At 40.0% G+C, this 26,361-nt stretch overlaps 1 protein-coding gene across 1 annotated transcript in view; it reads left to right on the top strand.

The window, feature by feature from the left end:
* LOC126166863 (microtubule-associated protein futsch-like) overlaps positions 1-26,361 on the top strand; it is a 474,845-nt gene that overhangs the window by 343,596 nt on the left and 104,888 nt on the right. Inside the window, exons 7-12 of the mRNA XM_049920436.1 lie at positions 9,535-9,783; positions 14,307-14,504; positions 17,570-17,623; positions 18,244-18,399; positions 23,984-25,246; positions 26,112-26,240. Coding sequence (XP_049776393.1) covers positions 9,535-9,783; positions 14,307-14,504; positions 17,570-17,623; positions 18,244-18,399; positions 23,984-25,246; positions 26,112-26,240 — 2,049 coding nt within the window. The remainder of the gene's footprint in view (positions 1-9,534; positions 9,784-14,306; positions 14,505-17,569; positions 17,624-18,243; positions 18,400-23,983; positions 25,247-26,111; positions 26,241-26,361) is intronic.

Below are 26,361 nucleotides of genomic sequence, written 5' to 3'. Positions count from 1 at the left end.
GCAGATACTGCGATGATACAAACGATCATCGTACACAGTGCTGTAAAATGTGTTCATATCCTTGCGAATTTAGCGTTTTTTTAATCGCAATAAGGAGACCACACCCTAAGCAAGAAAAACGCCCCCATATCGTTAACACCGCGTTTTGCGTACATCACCGTTGGCACAACGCATTATGTCAAGTAACGTTATCCAGGCATCCGACAAACTGAAACCCTTCCATCTGACTGCCGCAGGGTATAGCATGATTCATCATCCGTTTCCAGTCATCCACTGTCCAGTGATGTTTTAATCTTTACACGACCTCATGTGTCGCTTAGCATTGACTACAGAAATATGTGGCTTATGAGGAGCTCTTCCACATTTTGTAGCCCATTCTTTTTAACTGTATTCATTGTGCTAGCTGGACTGTTCAGTCTGTACATCGAAGAAGCAGTGATGGAAATAAAAGAAATATTCAGGAGTGGGATTAAAATTGAACGTAAAAGGATATCAATGATACGATTCGCTAATGACATTGCTATCCTGAGTGAAAGTGAAGAAGAATTACATGATCTGCTGAATGGAATGAACACTCTTCTAGATTGATGGTCACAAAGGTCCTCCCCGATAGCTGAGTTGTCAGCATGACGGATTGCCATCCTACGGGTCCGGGTTCGATTCCCGGCTGTATCGGAGATTTTCGCCGCTCAGGGATTGGGTGTTGTGTTGTCTTCATCATCATTTCATCCCCATCCGGCGCGCAGGCCGTCCAATGCGGCGTCGACTGTAATAAGACCTGCACCAAGGAGGCCGGACCTGCCCCGCAAGGGGCCAAACGCTCATTTCCATTGTCACAAAGTAGATTAAGTTAAGGAATTCTACTACCTAGGCAGCAAAATAACCAATGACGAAGGGAGCAAGGAAGACATCAATAGCAGACCACCACTGGAAAAATGGCGTTCCTGGCCATGAGAAGTCTACTACGTCAAACTAAGCCCTTAATTTGAGGCAGAAATTTCCCGGAATATACGTTTGGAGCACAGCATTATATGGTAGTGAAACATAGACTGTGGGAAAACCAGAACGGAAGAGAATCGAAGCATTTGTGATGCGGTACTACAGACGAATGTTGAAAATTAGGTGGACTGATAAGGTAAGGAATGAGGAGGTTCTGCGTAGAATCGGAGGGGTAAGGAATATGTGGAAACCACGGACAAGGAGAAGGGAGAGGATGACAGGACGTCTGTTAAGACATCAGGGAATGAGTTCCACGGTACTAGAGAGAGGTGTAGAGGGCAAAAACTGTTGAGGAAGACAGAGATTGGAATACGTCCAGCAAATAATTGAGGACCTCTGAGATGAAGAAGTTGGCACAGGAGGGGAATTCGTGGCGGGCTGCATCAAACCAGTCAGAAGACTGATGACTCAAACACAAAACAAAAAAATAAAGTTAAAAGTAAGCTGGAGTGCTGGCATCACTTTGAAATTCGCGAGTGACTCCTTCAGCTGATTTCATGAGATTTTCTTCAACCAGCCAGCACAGTGTTCGATGGCTCATGTCTGTTAGTACATGAGGTCTATCTGGTCTTGATTAGCAGTGGCTGGTCCTTCGCGTTTCCACCTTAAGATTACACACAAACAGTCGACTTGGGCAACTTGATAGGTTTGTTCCTCGGGTGACATCTAGTGTCCAGTACATATTCGGTGTCATTGAACTCTCCTGACTGATTCATCCTTCTGTTTCTACTTCTCCAATGATGAAAAAATACTCTCCGCCTCCTTTTATAATGGCGGGTCCGTCTCCCGTGATATCTAGTGCTCAATTTCGCATTACATAGTGGTGTCCAGTTACTTTTGAACATAGTGTATTTAGTCCATCAGTAACAGCGGTGTTGTAGTATCAGAAATATTTCCAAAATGAATTTTCACTCTGCAGCAGAGTGTGCACTGATTTCTAGCTCCGTAACAGGTTTAAACTGTGTGCCGGAATCGGGACCCTTGCCTTCCGGAGCCATGTGCTCTACCTACCGAACCGTCCAAGTTCGACTCACGATCCTCTCTCGCAGCCGTACTTCCAACATTACATTTCCTACCTTCTAAACCTGTTGATAAAATATCGATGTCTTTACCTAAATCGACGATATTTTTCTACCCGATATATCGATGTAGAGATGGCAATACCGAGTGCCGATATTTTTATATTATATTTTTTTCGCAATTTTCGGTAAATATTGAAATTGTAGTACAACATAATGTTACTTTCACTGTGTGAAGGATCTTACTACTCTTTGAGCATTCATCACATCCAGTCTTTCTTTTTGGCTGAAGCAAGTGTGTAGGTGGCACAAAGAGGAAGCGCGATTCCAAAGGGGGGGGGGGGGGGGATGTAAATGGAATAATATTTCCGATGTGAAGAAATGGCACACCAGTTGCGCTCATAAACAATTTTTAACGCAGCTATTGCGCTATTTGTTTACATCGGCATTCTTCAAAAACATTTGCTAAAAATAATGAAGAAAGATTTAAACGATAAGATCGGTCTTTGCGGTGAGCGGAGACGTTCGAGCGGAAATGTTGAAGTATTCGGCGCACGGCATTATCAAGAACCACTGCAACGTTTAATTTCACCACGCAATTTTGTCACTATAACTGCCAGGTCGCTGGCGTTTGCGGATACGAAAAAATAGGGACGTCGACATGAAGTGTTCCGGACGAATCCGATACATGACGAAACCGAAAGACTGACCCATCGCACACTCTTTATTGTGTTACTTACTAGCAGTTACGATTGTTAGCAAAGTGATTATCGCCATTGTGCATAGATTTCTTTCCAATTCTTTCTGTAAGGGGGATAAACAGGCTGCTAGCCTGTTGATGTACAGAATATCTAATAATAAATCAATACTTAAATATATAGCTCTAAAACTGGCAGTATATTTACAATTTGCAGCCGACAGTTTTATAGGCCGGTGCACTGATATTTTCCTCACCGTTATATCGATGCAGTTGTCGATATATCGTGGGCAGACTATGATATTTTTTAAATATCGATAATTTTAAAAATGTCAACAATCCTACTACCTTTCAACCTTCGCAGAAGGACATTGCGGAGACGTGGCTTCGCCACATCCGAGCGTATTGTTTTCAGAATGTACAGGGTGTTTCAAAAATGACCGGTATATTTGAAACGGCAATAAAAACTAAACGAGCAGCGATAGAAATACACCGTTTGTTGCAATATGCTTGGGACAACAGTACATTTTCAGGCGGACAAACTTTCGAAATTACAGTAGTTACAATTTTCAACAACAGATGGCGCTGCAAGTGATGTGAAAGATATAGAAGACAACGCAGTCTGTGGGTGCGCCATTCTGTGCGTCGTCTTTCTGCTGTAAGCGTGTGCTGTTCACAACGTGAAAGTGTGCTGTAGACAACATGGTTTATTCCTTAGAACAGATGATTTTTCTGGTGTTGGAATTCCACCGCCTAGAACACAGTGTTGTTGCAACAAGACGAAGTTTTCAACGGAGGTTTAATGTAACCAAAGGACCGAAAAGCGATACAATAAAGGATCTGTTTGAAAAATTTCAACGGACTGGGAACGTGACGGATGAACGTGCTGGAAAGGTAGGGCGACCGCGTACGGCAACCACAGAGGGCAACGCGCAGCTAGTGCAGCAGGCGATCCAACAGCGGCCTCGGGTTTCCGTTCGCCCTGTTGCAGCTGCGGTCCAAATGACGCCAACGTCCACGTATCGTCTCATGCGCCAGAGTTTACACCTCTATCCATACAAAATTCAAACGCGGCAACCCCTCAGCGCCGCTACCATTGCTGCACGAGAGACATTCGCTAACGATATAGTGGACAGGATTGATGACGGCGATGTGCATGTGGGCAGCATTTGGTTTACTGACGAAGCTTATTTTTACCTGGACGGCTTCGTCAATAAACAGAACTGGCTCGTATGGGGAACCGAAAAGCCCCATGTTGCAGTCCCATCGTTCCTGCATCCTCAAAAAGTACTGGTCTGGGCCGCCATTTCTTCCAAAGGAATCATTGGACCATTTTCCAGATCCGAAACGATTACTGCATCACGCTATCTGGACATTCTTCGTGAATTTGTGGCGGTACAAACTGCCTTAGACGACACTGCGAACACCTCGTGGTTTATGCAAGATGGTGCCCAGCCACATCGCACGGCCGACGTCTTTAATTTCCTGAATGAATATTTCGATGATCGTGTGATTGCTTTGGGCGATCCGAAACATACAGGAGGCGGCGTGGATTGGCCTCCCTATTCGCCAGACATGAACCCCTGTGACTTCTTTCTGTGGGGACACTTGAAAGACCAGGTGTACCGCCAGAATCCAGAAACAATTGAACAGCTGAAGCAGTACATCTCATCTGCATGTGAAGCCATTCCGCCAGACATGTTGTCAAAGGTTTCGGGTAATTTCATTCAGAGACTACGCCATATTATTGCTACGCATGGTGGATATGTGGAAAATATCGTACTATAGAGTTTCCCAGACCGCAGCGCCATCTGTTGTTGAAAATTGTAACTACTGTAATTTCGAAAGTTTGTCTGCCTGAAAATGTACTGTTGTCCCAAGCATATTGCAACAAACGGTGTATTTCTATCGCTGCTCGTTTAGTTTTTATTGCCGTTTCAAATATACCGCTCATTTTTGAAACACCCTGTATTTTCTCTCTGGAGTGGAGTGTGAGTGTTTTGAATGTTCCTAGCGGCTTAAAACTTGGGTTTCTGGAAAAGAACAAAATTGTTTCGAAACTATGGAAAAAAACAGCAACGTGCCCCTTCTAAAATCTAGTGCGATCTGGACATCGACAGGCTGATCAGAAAATCGATTCTGCTTTATTTCACATATGCATCTCCTAAACAGCTCTGTTGACGCGCAAAATCACGTCATAAGATGCAATAAAAACTATAAGTCACGTACTACATCAGGCAAACTTTAAAGTTAGTGACATCCGTAAACTCGAGTTTCGTCAACAATGCAGAAGCCTCTTGTTGTGACTGTTAGCTCAGACATACCACTATTAATGTGGAAAAGTTCGAGAATCTTTGGCCGGACCACTAGTCACAATCAGCTCGGCAGCCAGTCACGGCAGAGATCGCAGATTTACACTGTGAAGGTCCGACCACATATCTCCCACAGTAAAACAGTGATTCTTTCCACTCGGCACGCTCACCTAGCTCGGCATCGGCTGAAGTTTTGTAGGCTACGGGCACGTAGCAAATGGTTCTCCAGTGATAATCACTAGTGACCCATGCACTCGTATCGGAGCGTGCTGGCAAGCTATCCGACGGAGAGACGTCTAGTGCTGCTTTGTATGCCCCGATGCGCAGCACCTCTTCCTGCAGTTCGGTGTGCATCGCAAAATACTCATCTTGTGCCGACAACGGGGGTACTTCATACTGAATATCTCTTGACATTTCCTAAGGCAGATACGGCAAAGGGTACATTTATCGGACTTAACCAAGAATGTACGAAATTACACACAACCAAACACATATGCACATACACATGTTAAGCTACTGGTGACTTTTTAGATGCAGGACAACTTCCAGAAGACGAAAACCTGTCTGATGATGATGATGTTTGGTTTGTGGGGCGCTCAACTGCGTGGTTATCAGCGCCCGTACAATTACCCAATCTTTGCTCAGTCCAATTTCGCTACTTTCCTGGATGATGATGAAATGATGAGGACAACACAAACACCCAGTCATCTCGAGGCAGGTGAAAATCCCTGACCCCGCCGGGAATCGAACCCGGGACCCCGTGCTCGGGAAGCGAGAACGCTACCGCGAGACCACGAGCGGCGGACACGAAAACCTGTCTGAAACAGATTTTCGCTGACGAGTTTAGATGCTAAGACCTGAATCAGTCTGGTTAGGCTTGTCAAACATAGGTTTTCCAGTTGTTTTACAGTAATAGACCCACCCGGATAGCCGCGCGAGTATACACACCGTTTCTCGGATTCGGAGGCGCCGGCCCCGACGCGAATCCGCCCCGCCCTGTGGATTAACGCCAATGGCTGATATGCTGTCCAACCTGGATGTGGTTTTTAGTCGGTTTCCCACATCCGACTTGGTGAATACCGGGCTGTCACCCACACTATGACTTGGGGTAACACTAGACGCAGACAATTCAGGTACACTAATTCTACCTCAGAGGGGGGGGGGGGGGGGGCGGGGTATCGACATGAAGGTCATCAGGCTGGCCTCTACCATTACCATTGTCAAATCCAATAATTAACGTGCCGATCCCTTGAAGATACGGGATAAAGGACAGGAAAAAGGAGTTGTTTTATACTAATGGTTTTTTGAAATCACGGTTTCTCTTTTAGTCAGCAGGATATTTGCGCTTCTTCAAATTACATATAGGATAACTTCTTACTCAGTTGAATATTTCTTCTTCTCCTTTCCCGCAAAAATTTCTCCGTCCAGATTATCCGACCACAAGGAAACAAACTCAAGCACGTTTCAAAAACGGTAATCGTTTACATGAGTGCGAATATCGATTGTCGAAAAAGAAATACGGCTGCAAGAACCGCATTTTCAGATTCAGTATTAGAGTGTTTATGTGACCAATCAGAGGAGGTTACTGCGAAATCGGTTCACGAGCACCGTGTCTGAGAGATCTGCGTAAAAAGTAGTGAAGGATGTTAGCATTATTATCCAGGTAGATCCAGGTTTTCTTCTTTGTGATGCTCAAAGAACAACACTGTAGCTGCTATATGGGATTAAAAATCGCGTTCTTATGAAAAAGGAAGTGAAAGCGGTACCTTAGATGAACTGCAAAATACCAGAAGTGTCTACCGTCAACAGTGCCTGATTTAAATTTTTAAATGTGATAAATAAAAATTATTACTGAACATTATTTATCTCTCTTCCCCCAACCCCTCCCCCCACCCCAAACACATATCCATATATACAAAAACATAAAAACTTGATACATCTTAAAGAGGATTATTACAAATCAAACGTTATGTTGTTGCCATATCATCTTCCTGATTCGCGGAACTTAGTTAATTGTGTTGGTAATACCACATTTCAGATTCTGCTTACTAAACGTAACACATGAAATTTCAAATATCATAATAAACATTTTAGAGGAAATTATTAGTTTCTTTAGATTTTATTTACAGGTCTCTTACGGAAAATGAATACCCCACTTTCTTCAAAATTATCGATATTTTAGTTAACTGAGCTAGATTTTTTGCCCTTCAGTGCCAGAAAAGGAGCAGTTTCGTTAATCCAAAGTTTGAATAATGAAAGTAAACCTAAACTGACCGTATTTTTCCGAAGCTCTAGCGACGACAGATCATGCAAAACGAATATGGAGTCCGAAGGCTGCAGTGGAATAGACGTTTTCAATTCTGTGAATTTACCTAATGACAGAAAAAGGCTATTTTAATTTTTTCAAGTTCTCCTTTACCGCAGCTGGTACAAGATATCGTTTGAAATTACCGTAGTTCTTTAATAGATTTAAATGTTTCTGACTTTACAAGAAAAACTGATTGTTAGAAAGTACTTTTGAATGTCACAGTATATGCGCACGGTTGAGATGTCAGAGACAGTGTTCCGTTTGCTGCCCACCTATTTTTTACTACGTTAATAATTGAAGTCTACACGAACAACAGAACGAAAACGAAATCCGCGGGAAACGAAGTGTGAATGAAGCAGTTATCAAAAACATTTCATTCCTGTCTGTCGTGGTAAGGATAATTTCGTTAATTAATTATGAATGAAATTGTCACTACGGTTTAAAGTGCTACCCAGACACGCTTATTTTTAGAAATCAGGGGTACAGCCTTCCGTGTATGTCATTATGTTTGTATATCGACCTCTAATCCTCTCTACTCTGACATAAATGCATCTTGTAAGTTTTATTTTTGCAGAATTTTTGCCTGTTGTAAGGATGTTCAAAATAGAGGTATGATTCCTTAGCGAATAAACTGTACGCACTTAGTGGTTTAGATATTATCGTACTACCAAATTTTTATCGATTTCTACTGCACCCCACAGAGTCATTTTATCAGCAGAATCGCAAGTTAAATAAAGCAGCATGAATTTTCTACTCAGTCTGTTGACGTGCAGACCACGCTACCGTTTTGAAATGATATACCACAACAATCAGTGTGGTTTTGCACCAATTTTGGAACTGGTCAGATGGTTCTTCTCCAGAGATGTGGAACATCCGATATAATAGACTCGTGTATTTTCATTTGCATTATAGTGACGCTTCGTGGCCGTCATGCTATTAGGCGAGAATATATAGGAGATGGACTTCGACCGGCACGCTGAGACAGCAGCAACAAATGGACATGCCGTCTTGAGTAGACATCAATTCTCCCCCGATTCTTTAAAGAATCGAGCTCCCATGAATAAAAGAACTCCAAACGTCTGATTGTTTCACAAATAAATTAATGTGTTAAATATTTGACGTTAAGCGCTGAATGAGAATAGCCTGGATAATTTGCGCCACACTTAAAGAAAAATTAGGTTTTCATGCATCTCAATGTTGGACAATATATCTTTTGTGTCGTACAATAATACAATCTTGCAGGTACGTTCGGTGGTGCAAGCGGATCCTGTCTGCAAAGTGAGTTGCGAGTAGAGTTACAAGTAAAGAAGTACGAAATTAAAACGTCATGTTTCGTAAAGTTCTACTGTATGAGCCGGCCGCGGTGGCAGAGCCGTTGTAGGCGCTTCAATGCGGAACCGCGCGACTGCTCCGGTCGCAGGTTCGAATCCTGCCTCAGGCATGGACGTGTGTGATGTCCTTAGGTTAGTTAGGTTTAAGTAGTTCTAAGTTCTAGTTCAAATGTGTGTGAAATCGTATGGGACTTAACTGTTAAGGTCATCAGTCCCTAAGCTTACACACTACTTAACCTAAATTATCCCAAGGAGAAACACACACACCCATGCCCTTATAAGTTCTAGGGGACTGATGACCTCAGATGTTAAGTCCCATGGTGCTCAGAGCCATTTGAACCCTTTTTTTCTGCATGAACAGCGAAAATGTAGCAAGCGAGAAAATCAACTATTTCATTATTTTGTGGAAAGTGTTACCGAGAAGAAGTTCCGTACAGGTCTGAAATTATGTGTGAAATTTGATGGAAATGGCTAAGTGATCTCATTCTCAAATACTGGATGAATAAGTCTGGGTAGTTAGCACGCTGTGAATTACGCTACCTCTAGATGTGCACACAGTTTACAACTTTCACACTTGGTCTATTGTGTTTGCACTGTAAGATTACTGTGTCTACATGACGTCATGTAGACAGGAGTGACACCACCAGCAGTCGACCAATGGTGTAAACGCCCAGAAGATGACCCCTACGTCGGGTTGAAACCGGTTGGCGGTATAATAATAATAATAAATGCGATTAAGACTGTTTTTGAATAATTGATGAACCTGCAGCTGGGACCGTGCTCTGTGCACCGTTTTAACTGCGTAGTAATGTGGATGACAGTAGTGGCTTGCCCAGCGCCAGGGTGAAACTCGGCGGTGTGTCTGCAGACTCGCCGGACAGCCAGGAGCCGTCGGCGCCCGCAGAGCCGTCGCCGGCAGAGATCCGCGATTCGAGCGGCCGTCCTCTGTTCGGCGGCCTGCGCGCCCTCAAGGCCGTGCGGCCGCAGCCCGAAGCTGAGCCGACGCCGACGCCGGAGCGTCAGCCCCGCGACGACGCCGACGACGACATGCCCGAGCAGAGCGCCCCCACCGCGCCGCACCTGCGCGAAATCGTCTCCCGCCACGAGCAGCACGTTCGTGAGTAACGCCCCCACCCCCTCTCTGCCCTGCTCTGGCATATGCTTCCTATTTACAGCCCACCGAGATAGCAAGTCACAAACACACAAACTTAGTTTGTAGAAGCTTGTTGTTGTTGTGGTCTTCAGTCCTGAGACTGGTTTGATGCAGCTCTCCATGCTACTCTATCCTGTGCAAGCTTCTTCATCTCCCAGTACCTACTGCAACCTACATCCTTCTGAATCTGTTTAGTGTATTCATCTCTTGGTCTCCCTCTACGACTTTTACCCTCCACGCTGCCCTCCAGTACTAAATTGGTGATCCTTTGATGCCTCAGAACGTGTCCTACCAACCGATCCCTTCTTCTAGTCAAGTTGTGCCACAAACTTCTCTTCTCCCCAATCCTATTCAGTACCTCCTCATTAGTTATGTGATCTACCCATCTAATCTTCAGCATTCTTCTGTAGCACCACATTACGAAAGCTTCTATTCTCTTCTCGTCCAAACTAGTTATCGTCCATGTTTCACTCCATACAAATACTTTCAGAAACGACTTCCTGACACTTAAATCTATACTCGATGTTAACAAATTTCTCTTCTTCAGAAATGCTTTCCTTGCCATTGCCAGTCTACATTTTACATCCACTCTACTTTGACCATCACCAGTTATTTTGCTCCCCAAATAGCGAAACTCCTTTACTACTTTAAGTGTCTCATTTCCTAATCTAATTTCCTCAGCATCACCTGACTTAATTCGACTACATTCCATTATCCTCGTTTTGCTTTTGTTGATGTTCATCTTATATCCTCCTTTCAAGACACTATCCATTCCATTCAACTGCTCTTCTAAGTCCTTTGCTGTCTCTGACAGAATTACAATGTCATCAGCGAACCTCAAAGTTTTTATTTCTTCTCCATGGATTTTAATACCTACTCCTAATTTCTCTTTTGTTTCCTTCACTGCTAGAGGAAACGAATTATTTTTACAACTTAATTTTATTTAAATGACGCACAAGTTTACTCTGCTGGCACAAATTATTCACTGGGATCGGAAGTAACAAAATAAATATTAGGTTGGTGCATAAGTTCTTAGGTTTTTGTTTTGCATGTAGGTATTCCGGTTGCTGTTGATTTATTTATCGATTTTTCTTTCTTTTATTTGTAGTTCAGTGTTGCTATTTGAGTTTACAATCTGTCATTTTGTCATTTGGAGACAGTGAGTGGAGCTGTGGACACTAGAAAATGGAGTGGCAAGTGGAGAAATCAGAACATTCTTGAGACATTCTTGTGTCTGAGTTCAATAGAAGGGTTACAGCAGTGGAAGCAGCCAGAAAATTTGTGCCATGTATGGTGATAATAGCACCGGAAAGAGCATGGAAAGAAAATGGTTTTCTCATTTAAGGAGGATTGTTTTGGCATTTCTGGCTCTCCATATTCAGGAAGACCTTTGGGATAAAGAGCATTTAAACACGTTAGCCCAAAATGATCCACATCAGTGTACTCGAGAGCTGGCAAATGTGATGAACTGTCATCATTTCACCAATGTGTGACATTTTTGGCTGTATGGATATCGCGAGCTCTAAGCTAAAATCAAAAAAATCAGCAGGTGGCCATAAGTGCATCTCTTCTTGTTTGTCATTAGTTGGTTCGTGAACAACATGAACCATATGTATTCTGTATCATTACTGCTGATGACAAATGTTGTCTATATGCTGATATAAGCAACTCCGTGTACAGAAAACTGCACTTATCCACAAAAGATAATGTTATGTTTCTGGTGGAACAGCAGTGGTATGGTGTACTACGAATTGGTTCCTCAATGTTTAACCATCACTGCTGACATTTATTGTCAACAGCTGAGGTGTCTTGCAGATGCAGTGTGAGAACAATGTCCAGGAAGACTGTGTGAAGTGATGCTACTCCACGATAACTCCCATATGCATTCTGCTAGACTGACAAAAAATGCAATACAGGAGTTGTGTTGGGAAGTCTTTACACAGCCACCTTATTCACCTGATCTTGCACACTCAGATTTTCATTTTTTCTGCTCTCAATAGAGCAGTCTTCAAGGAACTTCCTTTCTGGATGGACCAAGGTTTTCTGTGATTTCCCTAAATCGTTTAAGGTGAATGCCAGGCTGGTTCCTTTGAAAGGGCACGGCTGACTTCCTTCCCCATCCTTCCCTAATCCGATGAGACCGATGACCTCGCAGTTTGGTCTCCTCCCCCAAATCAACCCAACCTTTGTGGATGAAAATGCACTCCGAACATGACTTGATGAGTTCTTCACCTCAAAACCATGTGATTTTTAGTCACGGAATCCAAGAGTTATTGCTGCATTGGCAGACTGTTGTAAATAGTGAAGGAGAATATATTATTGATGAGTAAAGTTTCTGTTACGTTTATTTGTTGTGTTTATTAAAGTAATGGAGAAAGTTACGAACTTATGCACCAACCCTATAATATGGCATTTGTGGGTCAACTTTGACATAAACGCTTTCTTTTTACCCAAACCAGTATCAGCAATATCTCATCAACATCATGTTGTTATATTTTTCCATACCTCACACAACAGCAACAACATAATAGTTATATGAGATTTCTTTATTGTAGCACTACCAGTTTCGATCAAATAGCAGACCATCCTCTGGCATTAAGTACAACATTAATTACATCCCTTACACCAGACACAATCATTTGTATTAAAATCATCATTATCTATTTGCTGTATTAAAATATGAGATTTAGGAAAGTAACAAATTTGCATGTGGCCAATATGTTGTCAGGCAGGAGCAAAAGATGTGGCTTATTTTCTCTATTTGACTCTGCATTTGACATATGTGAGAAAATACCACTCCAGTCTTTTCTCTGAGAAAATATTGCCTCATTTGTACCTCTGTTGCTTTTTTAAATTTTATAATTTTGCCACAGCAAATGGATAACTGTGGCTTTAATACAAACAATCATGATTAGCTGTATGACATTTTATTACTGTTATTCTTAATGCCTGATTATGGTCTGTTGGCTGACAAACTAGTATTGTTTCAATAAAGAAATATTGTACCACAACATGATTTTTGAAAAGTATTTAAAAGCTGTAGATCATTTCTTCCTCTTAATAATAACCTGTCTCAGTTTTACTATGTGACTGCTCTGAGAACTTAATCTTTGCATGTAAATACACAGTTAGTCAGTCCTCAAGAACTGCATGATAGCATGATGACAGTCCTCTCTGACGACTGACATTCAGTTGTTGTGAATGTCAACGGTAATCAATATAAATAAAATAAGGAGAAGAATGATGTGTAACTCAGTCATGTGTCTGCTTGTTTGCTGCAATTTTGCAAATTCTCGCTGTACCTTTTCTGTTTGAGACATATCATTCACTGAATCACCAGATCTCAGGCAGACCCTGGCATATAACAGAATGTGGTTCCCACTGTGCATGCTAAAGTGTGTGTAACATCAACAGCCCCTATTACACACACCAGAAATTTCCATGTGCAAGCAAATTGCACATTTCAAGAAATAAAACTTACAGTACTCTGCATTATGCTATTTTTGGAAAGGTTGTGTACCATCTTCTCCATCTTTATAAAATATATGTGACATACACATTTCTCCTAGTATAAGATGGAGGATAATTAAGCTCAGTAGAATCCAGTGGTTACGTTGACAACCATTTCTGGTGGGGGGGGGGGTTCCACATTCCATTGTTTAACAGCTTTGTCCAGTAGAATAGGAGCAGTGGTAACAGCCATCTGTAACTGATTTTTCACAATAATAATTTATTCCACCACAAGAAGAACATGGTCATAAAGGAAACATAGGTATCTTCTTATGTTACATTAATGAAATTGCTCTAAAATATCTCCTGGATTACAAGAAAAAATCAGAAGAGCTTATTCACACATAGCAACACAAATGTGCCAATATATTGCATAAGCACTAATCTTAACGACCTACACAACATAGATACATAGTTAACATTCAATAACAGGTCAGAGGAAGATACCAGCAAACCACCTACATTATGACTTTGCCTAATAAATTATTATGGGATTTCTGTGTTGCACTTAATGCCTGATGACGATTAGGATACTAATTTGAAATGACCATGGTGATCCATGATTATTTCAAAAACAATTCTCTCTCTGCATGTTTTTAATTTTTATGTCTTGTTTCGTTTAGCATTTGATGGGTTCACTTATATTATGGTATCCTCTTTTTTCCTTCAGAAAAGCCCTCTTCAACCTTCCTTCAGAGGAAGGTAACAGAAACTTACCTCCAATAAGACCTTCGTACCAGTGAAGATTCCTTAATTGTTTTGAGCATTCACAGACTATAAACATAAGCTTTAGCTGATTATTTTTGATATATAATCAATGCAAAACACTGAAGACATTAAGTATTGCAACAGTGTCATCAGCACAAGCACCATAAAGAAGTTATCTGACAGATCTTCCAGTTAATTACTTGGGAGACCAGAAACAAACTTGAAGACATAGAATTTAACTTACACAAAGAATTATACTGATTTTTCAGGTGGAAATGCTGTCTCACAGCCAACAGCTCCCCGCGAAAAACCACGAGCGAAGCTGCGAGACAGTTTCATTCTGCCCCAGGATCAAGCTGAACAGCCCTCAGCACCTAGTGAGCACCTGGTCGAGGATACTCGTGTCCTTTCACAGCGGCAGCAGTCACTCAGAGCACTTATACAGAAGCATGAGCGCATCGCCACAAGTAAGTGTAGACTTGAGTAACAATATTAGTAGTATCTAATTAATATAGGCTTTAGTGTAATGTTACACTTGCTATCACAAAATCTATAGCATTCATTGATTCCAAGTACATACTATATTGATATGGGTAGCATAGCAGACCTTGAACTTCCAACTGGTAGAATGTGAAGAAACTTAACATCTCAACTAACTGTCTCTTCCCCACCACTACTGTTCTGCTGCAATAGCAAACATTCTGTCCCTTGATACTGACATTTTTTGTAGCATCTGCATGGCATTTCAGGTGGATATTTTAGAGTCAATTAGTTCTGTAATTACTTTAATAAGGAGGTGCTTTAACAAGTTGACTGCTGCAAGCATAGTGATGATGTCTCACCAACACAACAGTGAGCACACTATGTGTCACATTGTACAGAAAATAGAGTCTTGTAGAAATGATTAATTAAAGAAGTGTCCTTTTTTGTAAGTGCTGGGGTATATTTTTTCATCAGTCTTTAGAATGGCAGTTTCTTCATTTTGGTGGCTTTTGCATTTTTCCCTTGAGGATTTGACTTCTCAATTGTTCGTATTTATAGTACAGTGGAAAGTAAAAAATAATTGAAATAGTGTGATCTTTTCCCCCACAGATAAAAGTGGTGTTGAAATATGTTACAGTACTTTTAGTGAATTTGGTGTCAGCAACATGACAACCTCATTAAGATTATTTTGACTATTTCAGGAAAGAGTAAAATGTCACAGCATTGATTGTATGTCAGAATTTCTGCTTTAGGAAGCTTTTGTGTTGGATATTTAAATGACTTTAGAAGAGTGTTAATACCACGTTGTTATGTATGTACCAGAGAAATGAACTCTTAATTTTCATTAACTTTATCCTTCAGAGTTCATGCAAATTTCTTTTCAGCTTGTATGCACAATTCTGGGATCATAATGTTGTTTTCGGGACAGACACTCTCGCATCAATCAGTCACTGAATGTTTCAGGAAATAAATCAACCGCAGGTGTAGTAGACTGCTACATTTATCCTGTCATAATGTTATGGTAGAATATAAAATAAATAAATTAACTACACCTGTGGAAGATTTATTTTCTGAAATTTATTACACCTACAGACCCATAATAATTTTCTTTGCAAAACTGGAGAATATCATGAATCACAGAATAAGCTCTATCACAAGTTTTATTCTGTTTGCCACTGTCAAATTGCTCTGCTACATCAGATACCTGTCGCCACAGTCAGTTGTAGACATAGCTGTGGGCAATAGTATGAGGTTCATTCAAATGAAACCTGGTCAGTGCATCTGCCTTTGCCTTACACGTAAGGTGGCACAATGTAACTGCGAGTATAGTGGCACCATCTATTGGTAGAATGGTTGTGCACCATTTGATGTTGCATAGCGCCAGTGTGGTTTCACACTGAAGAGAAGGTGGTCACACAAGTTATTGTCCACTACCAAACATGCAGGCGAGAAAGCAGGAACAACGAGGAGAGATTCGATTTTTGGCGGCGGAGGGAGTTGGAGACCGTGAAACGTATCGACAGATGAAGGCTGTGTTTGGTTAATACAGTCTGAGTCATTCAAGTGTTGTGGAATGGCACAAATCATTCCTTGAGGGACGAGAGTCACAGGAAGACGACACTCATCCTGGACAGGCTCATCGTGTCATCACACCAGAAATAGTTGTGGAAGTAAATGGTTTAGTCTTGGACAACCGCAGAATCAATGTGGACAAGATCCATCAGTTACTGGGTATTAGCATGGGCACTGCCCACACCATAATGCATCAACACTTGAACTTTCAAAAAAATTGTGCACAGTGGGTTCCCCACCAACTGACCACCGAACAGCGCAGTACTCGAACGGTGCTGTCTTTGAGTTGTCTGCAACGTTATCATGAGGAGGAATACAGCTTTCTGCTGCATATTGTCACAGGTGACAAAACATGGCATCATTATTTTGAACCGAAAAAGAAGCATCACAGCAAGCAGTGGAAACGTGCGACTTCACCACCTCCAAAGAAATCAAAGGCCATAAACACCAGTTCTGGTAAGGTCATGATGTCCTTCTGTTTTGACCACTGTTGTCGGGTTCCTGGAACGGGGAACCATCATCAATGCCCAGCTTTATCAAGCCACTTTACAGAGCCTTAGATGAGCCATCAAGCCAAAACGCCGAGGCATGTTGCCCAATGGTGTTATCCTCCTGCATGATAATACCCACCCACACACAAGCATTTCTGTGAAGACGACATTGCAGCAGTTTTGGTGGGAAACCTGGAGCATCCACCATACAGTCCCGATCTTTCACCATATGACTTTCGTTTGGACCTCTAAAAGCAGCTATTCGTGGACATTGATTCGCAACGGACATCGCTGTATGTGACTGGGTCTAGGCCTGGATCCGACATCGAAGTATGTGACTGGGTCTAGGCCTGGATCTGACAGTAGCCTACTAGCTTCATCAAGGATGGAATCGACTGGCTAGAGTCGCAATGGGATAAATGTGCCAACAGTTTTAGCAACTATTTTGAGTTTGTGTACTCTGTGTGCTACATATTTGAGTTAATAAAATCATTAGTGTTACTTTACACTAGTGACTGGGTTTCATTGAATACCCTTTATATTACTGTTATGATTCATTTTCATTGCACAGTTTGTTTCCTTGTAGACTGTGGTTACTGTAACAACAAAAAGTCTGACACTAGCAGCAAAAGTGCACAGGATGTGATAAAACTCTTACAGTCCCAAAAAGTGAACTTAGAATTGTATATTAAAGAATGAATATACTCAGTGCAGAATAGAACAGCTGTTGCTTCCACAGCCATATATCCTGAGCTAAATGCAAGCTGATAAACTACCCCCTGCCAAGCCAAACTGTGCTTGGTAGCCCATTGCTTCATCATTTTGATCCAATTATAAGGTCAGAGTCCATCTTCATAAGACTGTGCAACATCCCTTTATACTCATGGGCCAGTGCATAATTGATACTTTAGCTGAAATTTTGTACATATGTAAAGTGAAATCTGTGTCTTGATATCTATTAGAAAATTTTCTTTTCTTTTTTACAGGTGAGACTGAAGACAGAATACACCAGAAACCGAAGGATGAGCCACAACAACCAGGTAACAGAGACATACTGTTTGCTAAAGCATTCAGAAGCAATCTGCAGCAGAATAGCCACTAGCAACACTATGTCTCTTAGAGTTATCCTGCTCCAGCTGACAAATTGTGTCTTCTTCTGTATCTAGCTTCCATCTCACATCATCATTTTGCTTACCACAATTATCATCATACTGCTGAATAAATGTATTGTTATAAATAATGTCTCCTGAAATTGTATTAGTCTATGTAGTTAAACTTTCACTTGGTTCTATGATATTATTCCCACCAATTGATGTAAATTATGAAGCAAGTTTCCTAAAGATTTTATATCATTTTCACTGTGTACAATAATTGTAGTGCTTGTGATGCACCATGCGTTAAAAGTATATGTGATTTAGCAAGTCTTCGTATGGTGTCAGGGTTAAATGATGTATAGTTTTACTACTGTAACCTATGTCCCATAGTAACTGTAGTGCCTGTGATGCACAAGGCATTAAAAGCATTATATATCCTATGTAGAATGTTTCCTTACATTGTATCTTCAAGATCAGTCTTTGTAGGATATAGAGTTGTCATAATTTACTGTACGAACTGCAGAACAAATTTTCAAATCAGTGTAATGGAGTGTGGTTTTACACAGGCGATGGTGGCCGCAGACCAGGTATTCTGAAGAAGCCTCGCGATGATCAGCAGGTGGTAACGGAAACTACCAGCAGTTCCACGACAACTGTAGTGTCAGAACGGGGAGCTGTTCGCTCTGACGGGACTGTGTCACTGACAAGGGATGTCATAAGAGGTCAGTAAATTCCCATCAACTGACTCATCTCAGCATGTTATGATGTTCTGTAACAAACTCTACTACACAGCTGTTCCAGAATTTTTGGATCTTGAGTGAGAATAAATGTGTGAGATACCAGATTAATAGCATAGTAATGAATCAGAGCAACATTTCAAAAATTTTTTCTGACAGTTACTCGTTCATAGTACAATATCAAACTGTTAACTTCTCTGTAATTCCGTGTACTTTTGAGCATAAATAGTTGCAAAATGTCTCAGATGCAATAAAATTCGTGAAGCAAAAGGGGAACACCAATGCCATAGAAAATAATTTGCAGTTCCTGGAATGCTTTTTGAAGATTCAGTAATCTACTTTTATACCATGGATACTACATTTGTAATGTTTTGTGTAAAGAATTTTGACATGTAAATATTTGATAGCTAGACAAAACTTACAAAATTTTATGTGTGGTCTTTGTTACATTCATACGACAGTCTATAGTCATAATTAGCATCATAAACATTAAGAAGCAGACTTAGCTAAGTAAGAATTAAAGTGCATGAACAGTTTCAGTACGTTTTATAACTAGAAAAGGGTGTTAACTGCTCTGGCATTCTTGTATGTGCAAATAAAGTACTACAGTACTTGTGCAGGGCTGCCAATATATATCATAACTATATAGTGAATACATTTCTAGAAGTGGTATAACGAGTGTATGTGTGAATATCTAGTATATTTATTAGTTTGTTAGGATGCAAGCAGTTCCTGCTGATAATTCTTAGTCTAGGCCCACTGCCAAGTTCTCAGAATAACTTCCAAAACATTTTGCAGAGCAGTGCAGACAGCATGTACTCTGCCAGAAATAACTCAAACCATCGATGTAGCGAGCAGTATATGGTGGTTGTGTTTACTGCATGTTAAAGAGTGAAGGGCATTGGTCGCATTGATCAGATAGGAAGTGCTTCTGCCCCCACTCAAGGCTGTTGGTCAGGGGTTTTTAAACCTACCAATCTGGAGGCACTCTGGGAGTTGGCTGTGTGCCCGAGCCACATGCTGCAGCAGTTTGGAAGCAGTCAGTGACTGCCTTCCTGCTACTGAGAGCAGCAGCCTGGGTGGATATGTGAGCTGTGTCTCAATCCAGATACATAATCGAGGATTACTTTCTTATTCATATTCAAGTTAAGATACAGACTAAATCTGAAGGAGAAATGATTTGTTCCTTTATGAAATTTAGACCAAAATTATGGTTTAGAGAATCCTCTGCTCACAGCAGAAAAGTGAAAACAAATTTTCCTCACAATGATGCTGTAAGCAAATGCTTATTAAGTCATGGAGCCTGATGTGGAGAATGATTACACAAAAAGTTCAGCTTTAGAACTACTTGTTTTCTTGATATCTGCTTCAACTGTTTTGATTATAACATGGATGGTTGTTCCAAATGTATTTGTTGTCACTGTTGTGTTGGGAACATTGAGTTTTTTACATTACAATGGAAATCATAAATCTGTACACCTGCAGGAAGTATACGAAAAAGGTGAGCCACGAAATACTTATACATTTAGTAGTTTGCTTTGTGTATAAGTTGTTATATACTAGAAAATTGTTTTCAGAGATCATTATCATTAGTGATGTAATTATTCATTCCAACAATTAATACTCTTTTGTCTCAAAAGTATATTCAGTGGCACACCATTAAAAATTTTTGTAGCTATTGTGGGAAGAACAGCAAAACTTAAAAAAATTTATTCTCTTGTTCATGTATTTATATTAGTGTGTGCTCAAAAATAACTGTTCAGAAGTGAAAAAGTTTGCAAATGTGACTAATGTTGCACTATTCTACTGTATAGAAGCTGCCTTCTGTGAAGATATGTTAGTTTACTTCAAATTTACAGCCACAATCTACTTTAATTTTCTTTGAGAGATCCTTTTAATAATTCTCTGAAGAGTTAATAGCTATAACAAAGTGCATGGCTCTAGGAAAGCACATTCACACAAAGTTACATTCTTAAATACTGACAAAAATTTTGAAATATCTGAGTGTCATATTTAGCTTTGTGAAATCTGGGATAATTTTCCCTCCTCCTATTTTTCCTTTAGTATTCACCAGAAAGATTATTGTATTTTCTTTTCATCTTTTCCTGAAACTCTATAGAACTGATAAATCTTGTGGCTGAAGGACTCAAAATTTTTGCCCATTTTTCTTATTATATGCAAAGTTAATTATGCAGTTTACATTTATTAACAATTGGTTTTGGAACTCTGTGTATTACAGAACATATCACTTAGAGATAAACATTTGTTTATGAGACAGCTTGTTATACATGCAACTAGTTCAGTGATTTGTTTATGAGACAGCTTGTTATCCATGCAACTAGTTCAGTGATGCGTTCAATATTTCATTGACAAGTTCATTCTGCAGGCTCTGTGAGATGTACCTGAATAGTTTCATTGCCCATGTGCAGTGTGCTCTAGGAAGAAATTCTTTTTATGAATCGAAGCATAAAAAAAGTGTTATTAGCAGCAGTTGACAAGCTCAATTGTATTGGGGGTGTAACCAAATAATTTTTAATTACTGCAAATGAAGGAAAACAAATCACCTTTCATTCAGTTCAGCAATGGATGAAATCTCATGATTAGGAAGAACAATTAACAGCAATACAGCTATTTGCCTTTTGTTCTGGTGAATATGTAAAAAGAAGATTCAAAGTAATTACTGTGTGTTGAAGGAAGAAAGTTTTATGAGACTCATACTGTCAGAGAATTAAATAATATAAAATGTTAACTATAATATGTTAACACAAAAGAAACAAGACTGGTCATGTTACTGAGGAACAGTTTGACAAGGCATATTAGTATGCAATGTTTTTTGACCTTGAACTTCAATTGTGACAAGTGTCATCAAAGTCAGCCTAGAGACACTGAATGTCAAATGTATACATACCAGCTGCAGATGGTAAAAATGACAAAGTACCAACACAGAATCATGAAAAATGACATGCAGAAAAAATCTGAACAGCAGATTTGTTAAGTTTGCAGTTTCAGTGTTGTTTATTTTGTGTCAAACTTCATGTAAGAAATTTTCTGTAGAAGAGCATGATGTGGTATGTTGTAGACTGTTCATTCTCTGCCACTGAGTTGATCAGTTATGATCAAAGAGGTTACAGAGTACGGAGAAAATTTAAAGTGAGGAAAGAAAGTTGTGCATTAATATGTCACAACAAAATTGTATCTTAGTGATGTGAGCAATCCTATTTCTCTAATGTCAAGGTAGTATTTTACTGCAATGAGAATGGACTAAGAAACCAATCTGATGATAGTCTGGAAGATACACTGTGATGAAAGACAGACATTGCAAGTTTTAGGTGCAGTGTGGTAAGGAGCAGAGAGCAGAGAAGGCCAATGCTGGAAGAAGACAAAGAGAAACAAAGTTGATAGTTTTTGCTCTCTCTCTCTCTCTCTCTCTCTCTCTCTCTCTCTCTCACACACACACACACACACACACACACACACACACACACACACACACACACTACTATTGTCATATTTGAAAGCAAATTAACCTTCATTTCTGGTATTTATTTGATCATTTCAGTCACTTATGGGATATGGTAACACAGTTGCCTTCACTTTTTAAGTTCTGTAGCCAGTATTAATTTATTCTCTGACTAAGTTTTGTTGCTCTTCTTCCAAAAATACTCTCTGTGTTGTTCTTACTTTCTCATTGCATTGATCCACCACACCCACTATTACTAATCTGAATTTCTCACTGTTTCATGCATCTTCTTTCTTTATACTATGTTTCCTTAGATCCTAATGTACTTCTTTCACAAATGGAACTTGCTTCTTCCTGGTCTCCTGGCAATTCAATATCTTATGTACAACCCTTTATGGTTTCAGTTTTTAAAATATGTTCATAGAATGACAGGCTTCTTATCTTCATTGTGGTTGAATTATTTTTACAACTTTCATATATTCCGTGTATGATCTTGGTAAAATACTTGCTGATTTTCTGGCTTAAACATACTTGCCATATTCTTGTATTGTCTGGGAGCTCATTAAACCATATTTGACCTTTGATATAAGGACTATGGTCTGTTATTCTTAATTTAGTTCTGTCTGAAGCAACTGCTCTTACTTTTAGTGTTGAAGTCATGAATGTCACTGCACTTGCTGTACTTTGATTTGGTACAAGGAAATTATACAATTACAAGGAACATATTGATGGACATTTTTGTTTTACAAATAATTCATAGCAGTAATTCATGTGCTAGCTTAATTTCACTTTTCTGCAGTATTCATACTATACTAAGACTTACTGTAAAGCACGTTTGCATGTTGGCTAGTCCTCTGTCTAACAATTGTTACCTGTTTATAGGAAGTGTGTGCAGGTGTGTTTTTAACATGAAAATCGTCTGTAATGGTCTGCTTGCTGTAGGGGAATTAATGAAGACTGTGCACTGTGATGGACAAGACATCAGAATGCATTTCCTACTGGCAGTTGTCATTATTCCAGATGCACAGTTTAACACTTATGGCCAATACAAGCTAACAACATGAAAATAAAAAAAAAATGGAAAGATGGAAGAATTGTTTTTATATTCCAAAAGAAATATCCTTCAGATGTGCATATGCAATGCAAGAACATATCAAGCAGTGGGAAATGAGCATACAACTCAATTATCTTCCAATTTCATTAAACAATGATACCAAGAAAACTCATTAAAATAACAGTACATTAGACTGGCACATGATTTTCAAATATTGAAGTAATTTGGGTTGTTTTGGGATATCTGGAAGTTCATAAGAGAGCAAGTGAGTGATTACTAGATTGACGGAGGAGAGATATGTAGGGATAAGTTATTACCTGATTTTTTGGGCTATGCCATTTTTTGCTGCAATGCACCTGGCTCATATAAAATTAATGTGGCTCACCCTTTAAAAATATTTTTGCCTATGTAAGTACAAAGGAATTTATGTTGGCTATATCAATTGCTGAGATAGTTGATGAAGAAAATATGAAGTTTCTTTTGTCACACCTCTAACAGAAACTGATTCTAGCCCTTCAGAGTCTTTCCCATAATACAAAAAGAGAGGTGTCATCTGGATAACTTATTTTGTATGAGTTATGGTTGAATCAGGAAGAAATGCAAGAAGTGAAAGTTGGGAATGCGCTATATTACTGTAATACTGGTATGCTTGTGGACTGGAATTCCCTAATTGTATTATCTATTTTGCATGTAAATTTTGTGCACTGTTTGCAGTTTATTAAGATGGTAGACAGTAGTTGTCTTTCTGACTCACTGATATTATATCTCTTCAATTCCTTAAGCAGAAATTCTTGGTAAACTGACTTGAGCACTTCTGAAAAATCTAAAAATGTGCCTGTTGTATGTGGAGCAGTTGTGCTGTGGTTCTTCCTGAACCTTTCCTGTATTTCTGTCTGCAATTCTTTCCTTGTGAAGCAAGGTTAATTGAACATGTCTTTATCCTGACAATGTTTTGTAAATTTATATGCCCTTTGGGATTGTACAGCTTCAAAGAATTTATCAACCTTGTACTTTGTCATCTCTTTATCTAATGTCTTCATAAATATTTCTTTCAGGTGAAACTGTCTGTCGTCCTGGTGAAGAACCTGTTTCAAAAATAACAAAATCTCACTATCAGTATAAGACACCTGAAGATAAAGAACCACTGTCAATAGAAGATTACAGAGATGGAGATGATGTTGATCAAGAATATGACTCTCCAGAACCCAGCAGAAAGCCATCGGTGGGTAAGGGCACATCACCAGATCGAGAATACTCAGCTGATGGCACTGTGAGGTTAGCAAGCATTACGACCTCAGCTGTTAGCAGTAACAGTATTAGACGGTCAAAGCTTACAGAAGATGATGTTAAGAAGACTGATACAACTAGAACTGAGAAGGTTTCTATTGACAGTAGCAGGAAGCCTAAAGTAAGAGATGACCTCAGTTACAGGAAGCCTCAGTCAAGTGTCAGAGTTACTGCGTCAGGTGACAAATCTGCAGAAGAAACACAAAGATATGTGAGCTCCACTACTGTTACAAGCAAGACATTTAAGACACAAGATCAGGAACTTGAGAACAGAAGTGTCAGGCAGAGCTTTGGAAGAAGTTCCCCCTCCAGAAGTTCACCTGAAAAGACTGTCCCAGATTATGAAGATGACAGTCAACAGCCAGTCTCTGGTGGTCAATATTATAGCACCACTGTAACAACTGTCACACGAAGACCAAGTGGAGGATCACCACACCCAAAAGATAAAACTCCTGCCTCTGTGCGGCGACAAATTTTCACTAAAGATGATGAGGATGATGAGCACCAAGATGTTTCCCGTAAGACAAGCTATGGAAAAGTCACTAGAGGATCAAGTGAGACAACCACCTACACAACTGGGAAAGGGCAAACGGTATTCACTACTCGTCTGCAGTCATCAGGGGATGATAGAGATTCCCCTAGACATGACATCACTACAGAGTTTGACGATGGTGATGACAGTGACGGCTACAAAAGGAGTAGCTACTATGTCACCAGTTCAGTCACAGGCTCTATGCGATCCAGTCCTGACAGAACTAGTGGGCATTATGAAGATGAAGAAGCATATAGCAGCAGTCACAGTCGACAAACAGAAAGCAAATATTCTAGATCTTCAGTGCAACAAAGCTCTGTTGAGAAGTCTTCCACCACAAGTACGTCACAGTCAGGAACCACATCTGCTAGCAGAAGAAGATCGTCAACACCGCAAGATGACAGGGAAGGTTCTCCATCACCTTCCAGTGGAGGTTTCTCAAGAGTTGCTCGAGGAGGATCTGTGAGGGCACTCTCACAGAAGTTCCAACAGGCTGCTGGTATGTACTGCATCTATTTGCTTGCAATTGGAAAGGCATTGCTATGCAATGTTCAGCACTTTCACATACATTGACCTTTGATTTTCGTTGCGAAATAAGCATCCCACTAATAGTATGTCGGCCTAACCATCTCCTTTGTTGTGTGCTAGATGTTCATAGATTATTTTACTGTGCCAATAGAGTGTACATAAATAAAGAAAAGTGGCTAGCGTTACTGCAATTTATTTCTTTTTTTAAATGAGGAAGAGAGATCATTTCTAATGCCTCATATTGTTCAGTTAATTAGTATGCTCAACATATTATGCTCCTACTGGTTATTTAGTGTGCTTTTAAATATTGCAGTGGTGGAAATTTACAAACGGTATAAAGGTATTAACTGTTATTATAAAGATTTTGTGAAGTACATAATGGCTGTCTAACATTGCAAATACTTACACATTACAAGAAGCAGTGGACACTGGATACTCAGCAAGCTTAATGTATAACCTTCTGATTTACCCTGCTTGTGTCCTGAGAATGCGCTGTTTATTAATTCAGTTCAAGTAAGATGTTAAATAATAGCTAGCTTGACCTATCCTTACTTTTTTTAAAAATACTATTAACACACATGAACAAATTTCAAAGCTGCATTGCTCTTCTGAAATTATTAAATTGCTTGATTGAAAAAGAACCCAAAACAATCCTTACATCCTAATAAAGTACAGATAAATTTAACAGCATTATAAATATTCTGGAAATGGCATCATTCTGTACTTCACATTATTCTTCTATTGACATTGCTGGGGGAAGCTTAATCATTTGTACATTATTGTTGGTGAATGTTTTGCTGGGAGACTTAACAATGTAACATCTGGCAATGACACAGCTGAGGCCAACAGCAGCGACAACTCTCGGTCACAGAGGTGTTATCCAAAGGCAGGTCTCATCTTCCGTTCTGCAAGCTTCCGACTTAACAATGGATGTAGTCCTGTCACTACACCCACCAGTGACCCAGGTAACTAACAATATTAACACAAAGCTCACAAATTCTGCTTGTCCATTTATTATTGTGTTCAGTGCTGATGTGTTGATTTTATGTTTGTTCTCTCACAGCTCACACGTTATTACCACCATCT

The sequence above is a fragment of the Schistocerca cancellata genome, chromosome 1 (genome assembly GCF_023864275.1).
Source record: "Schistocerca cancellata isolate TAMUIC-IGC-003103 chromosome 1, iqSchCanc2.1, whole genome shotgun sequence".
NCBI lineage: Eukaryota > Metazoa > Arthropoda > Insecta > Orthoptera > Acrididae > Schistocerca > Schistocerca cancellata.
Note: the sequence above shows the minus strand (reverse complement) of the source record. Positions and strands in the feature narration are given on the sequence as shown.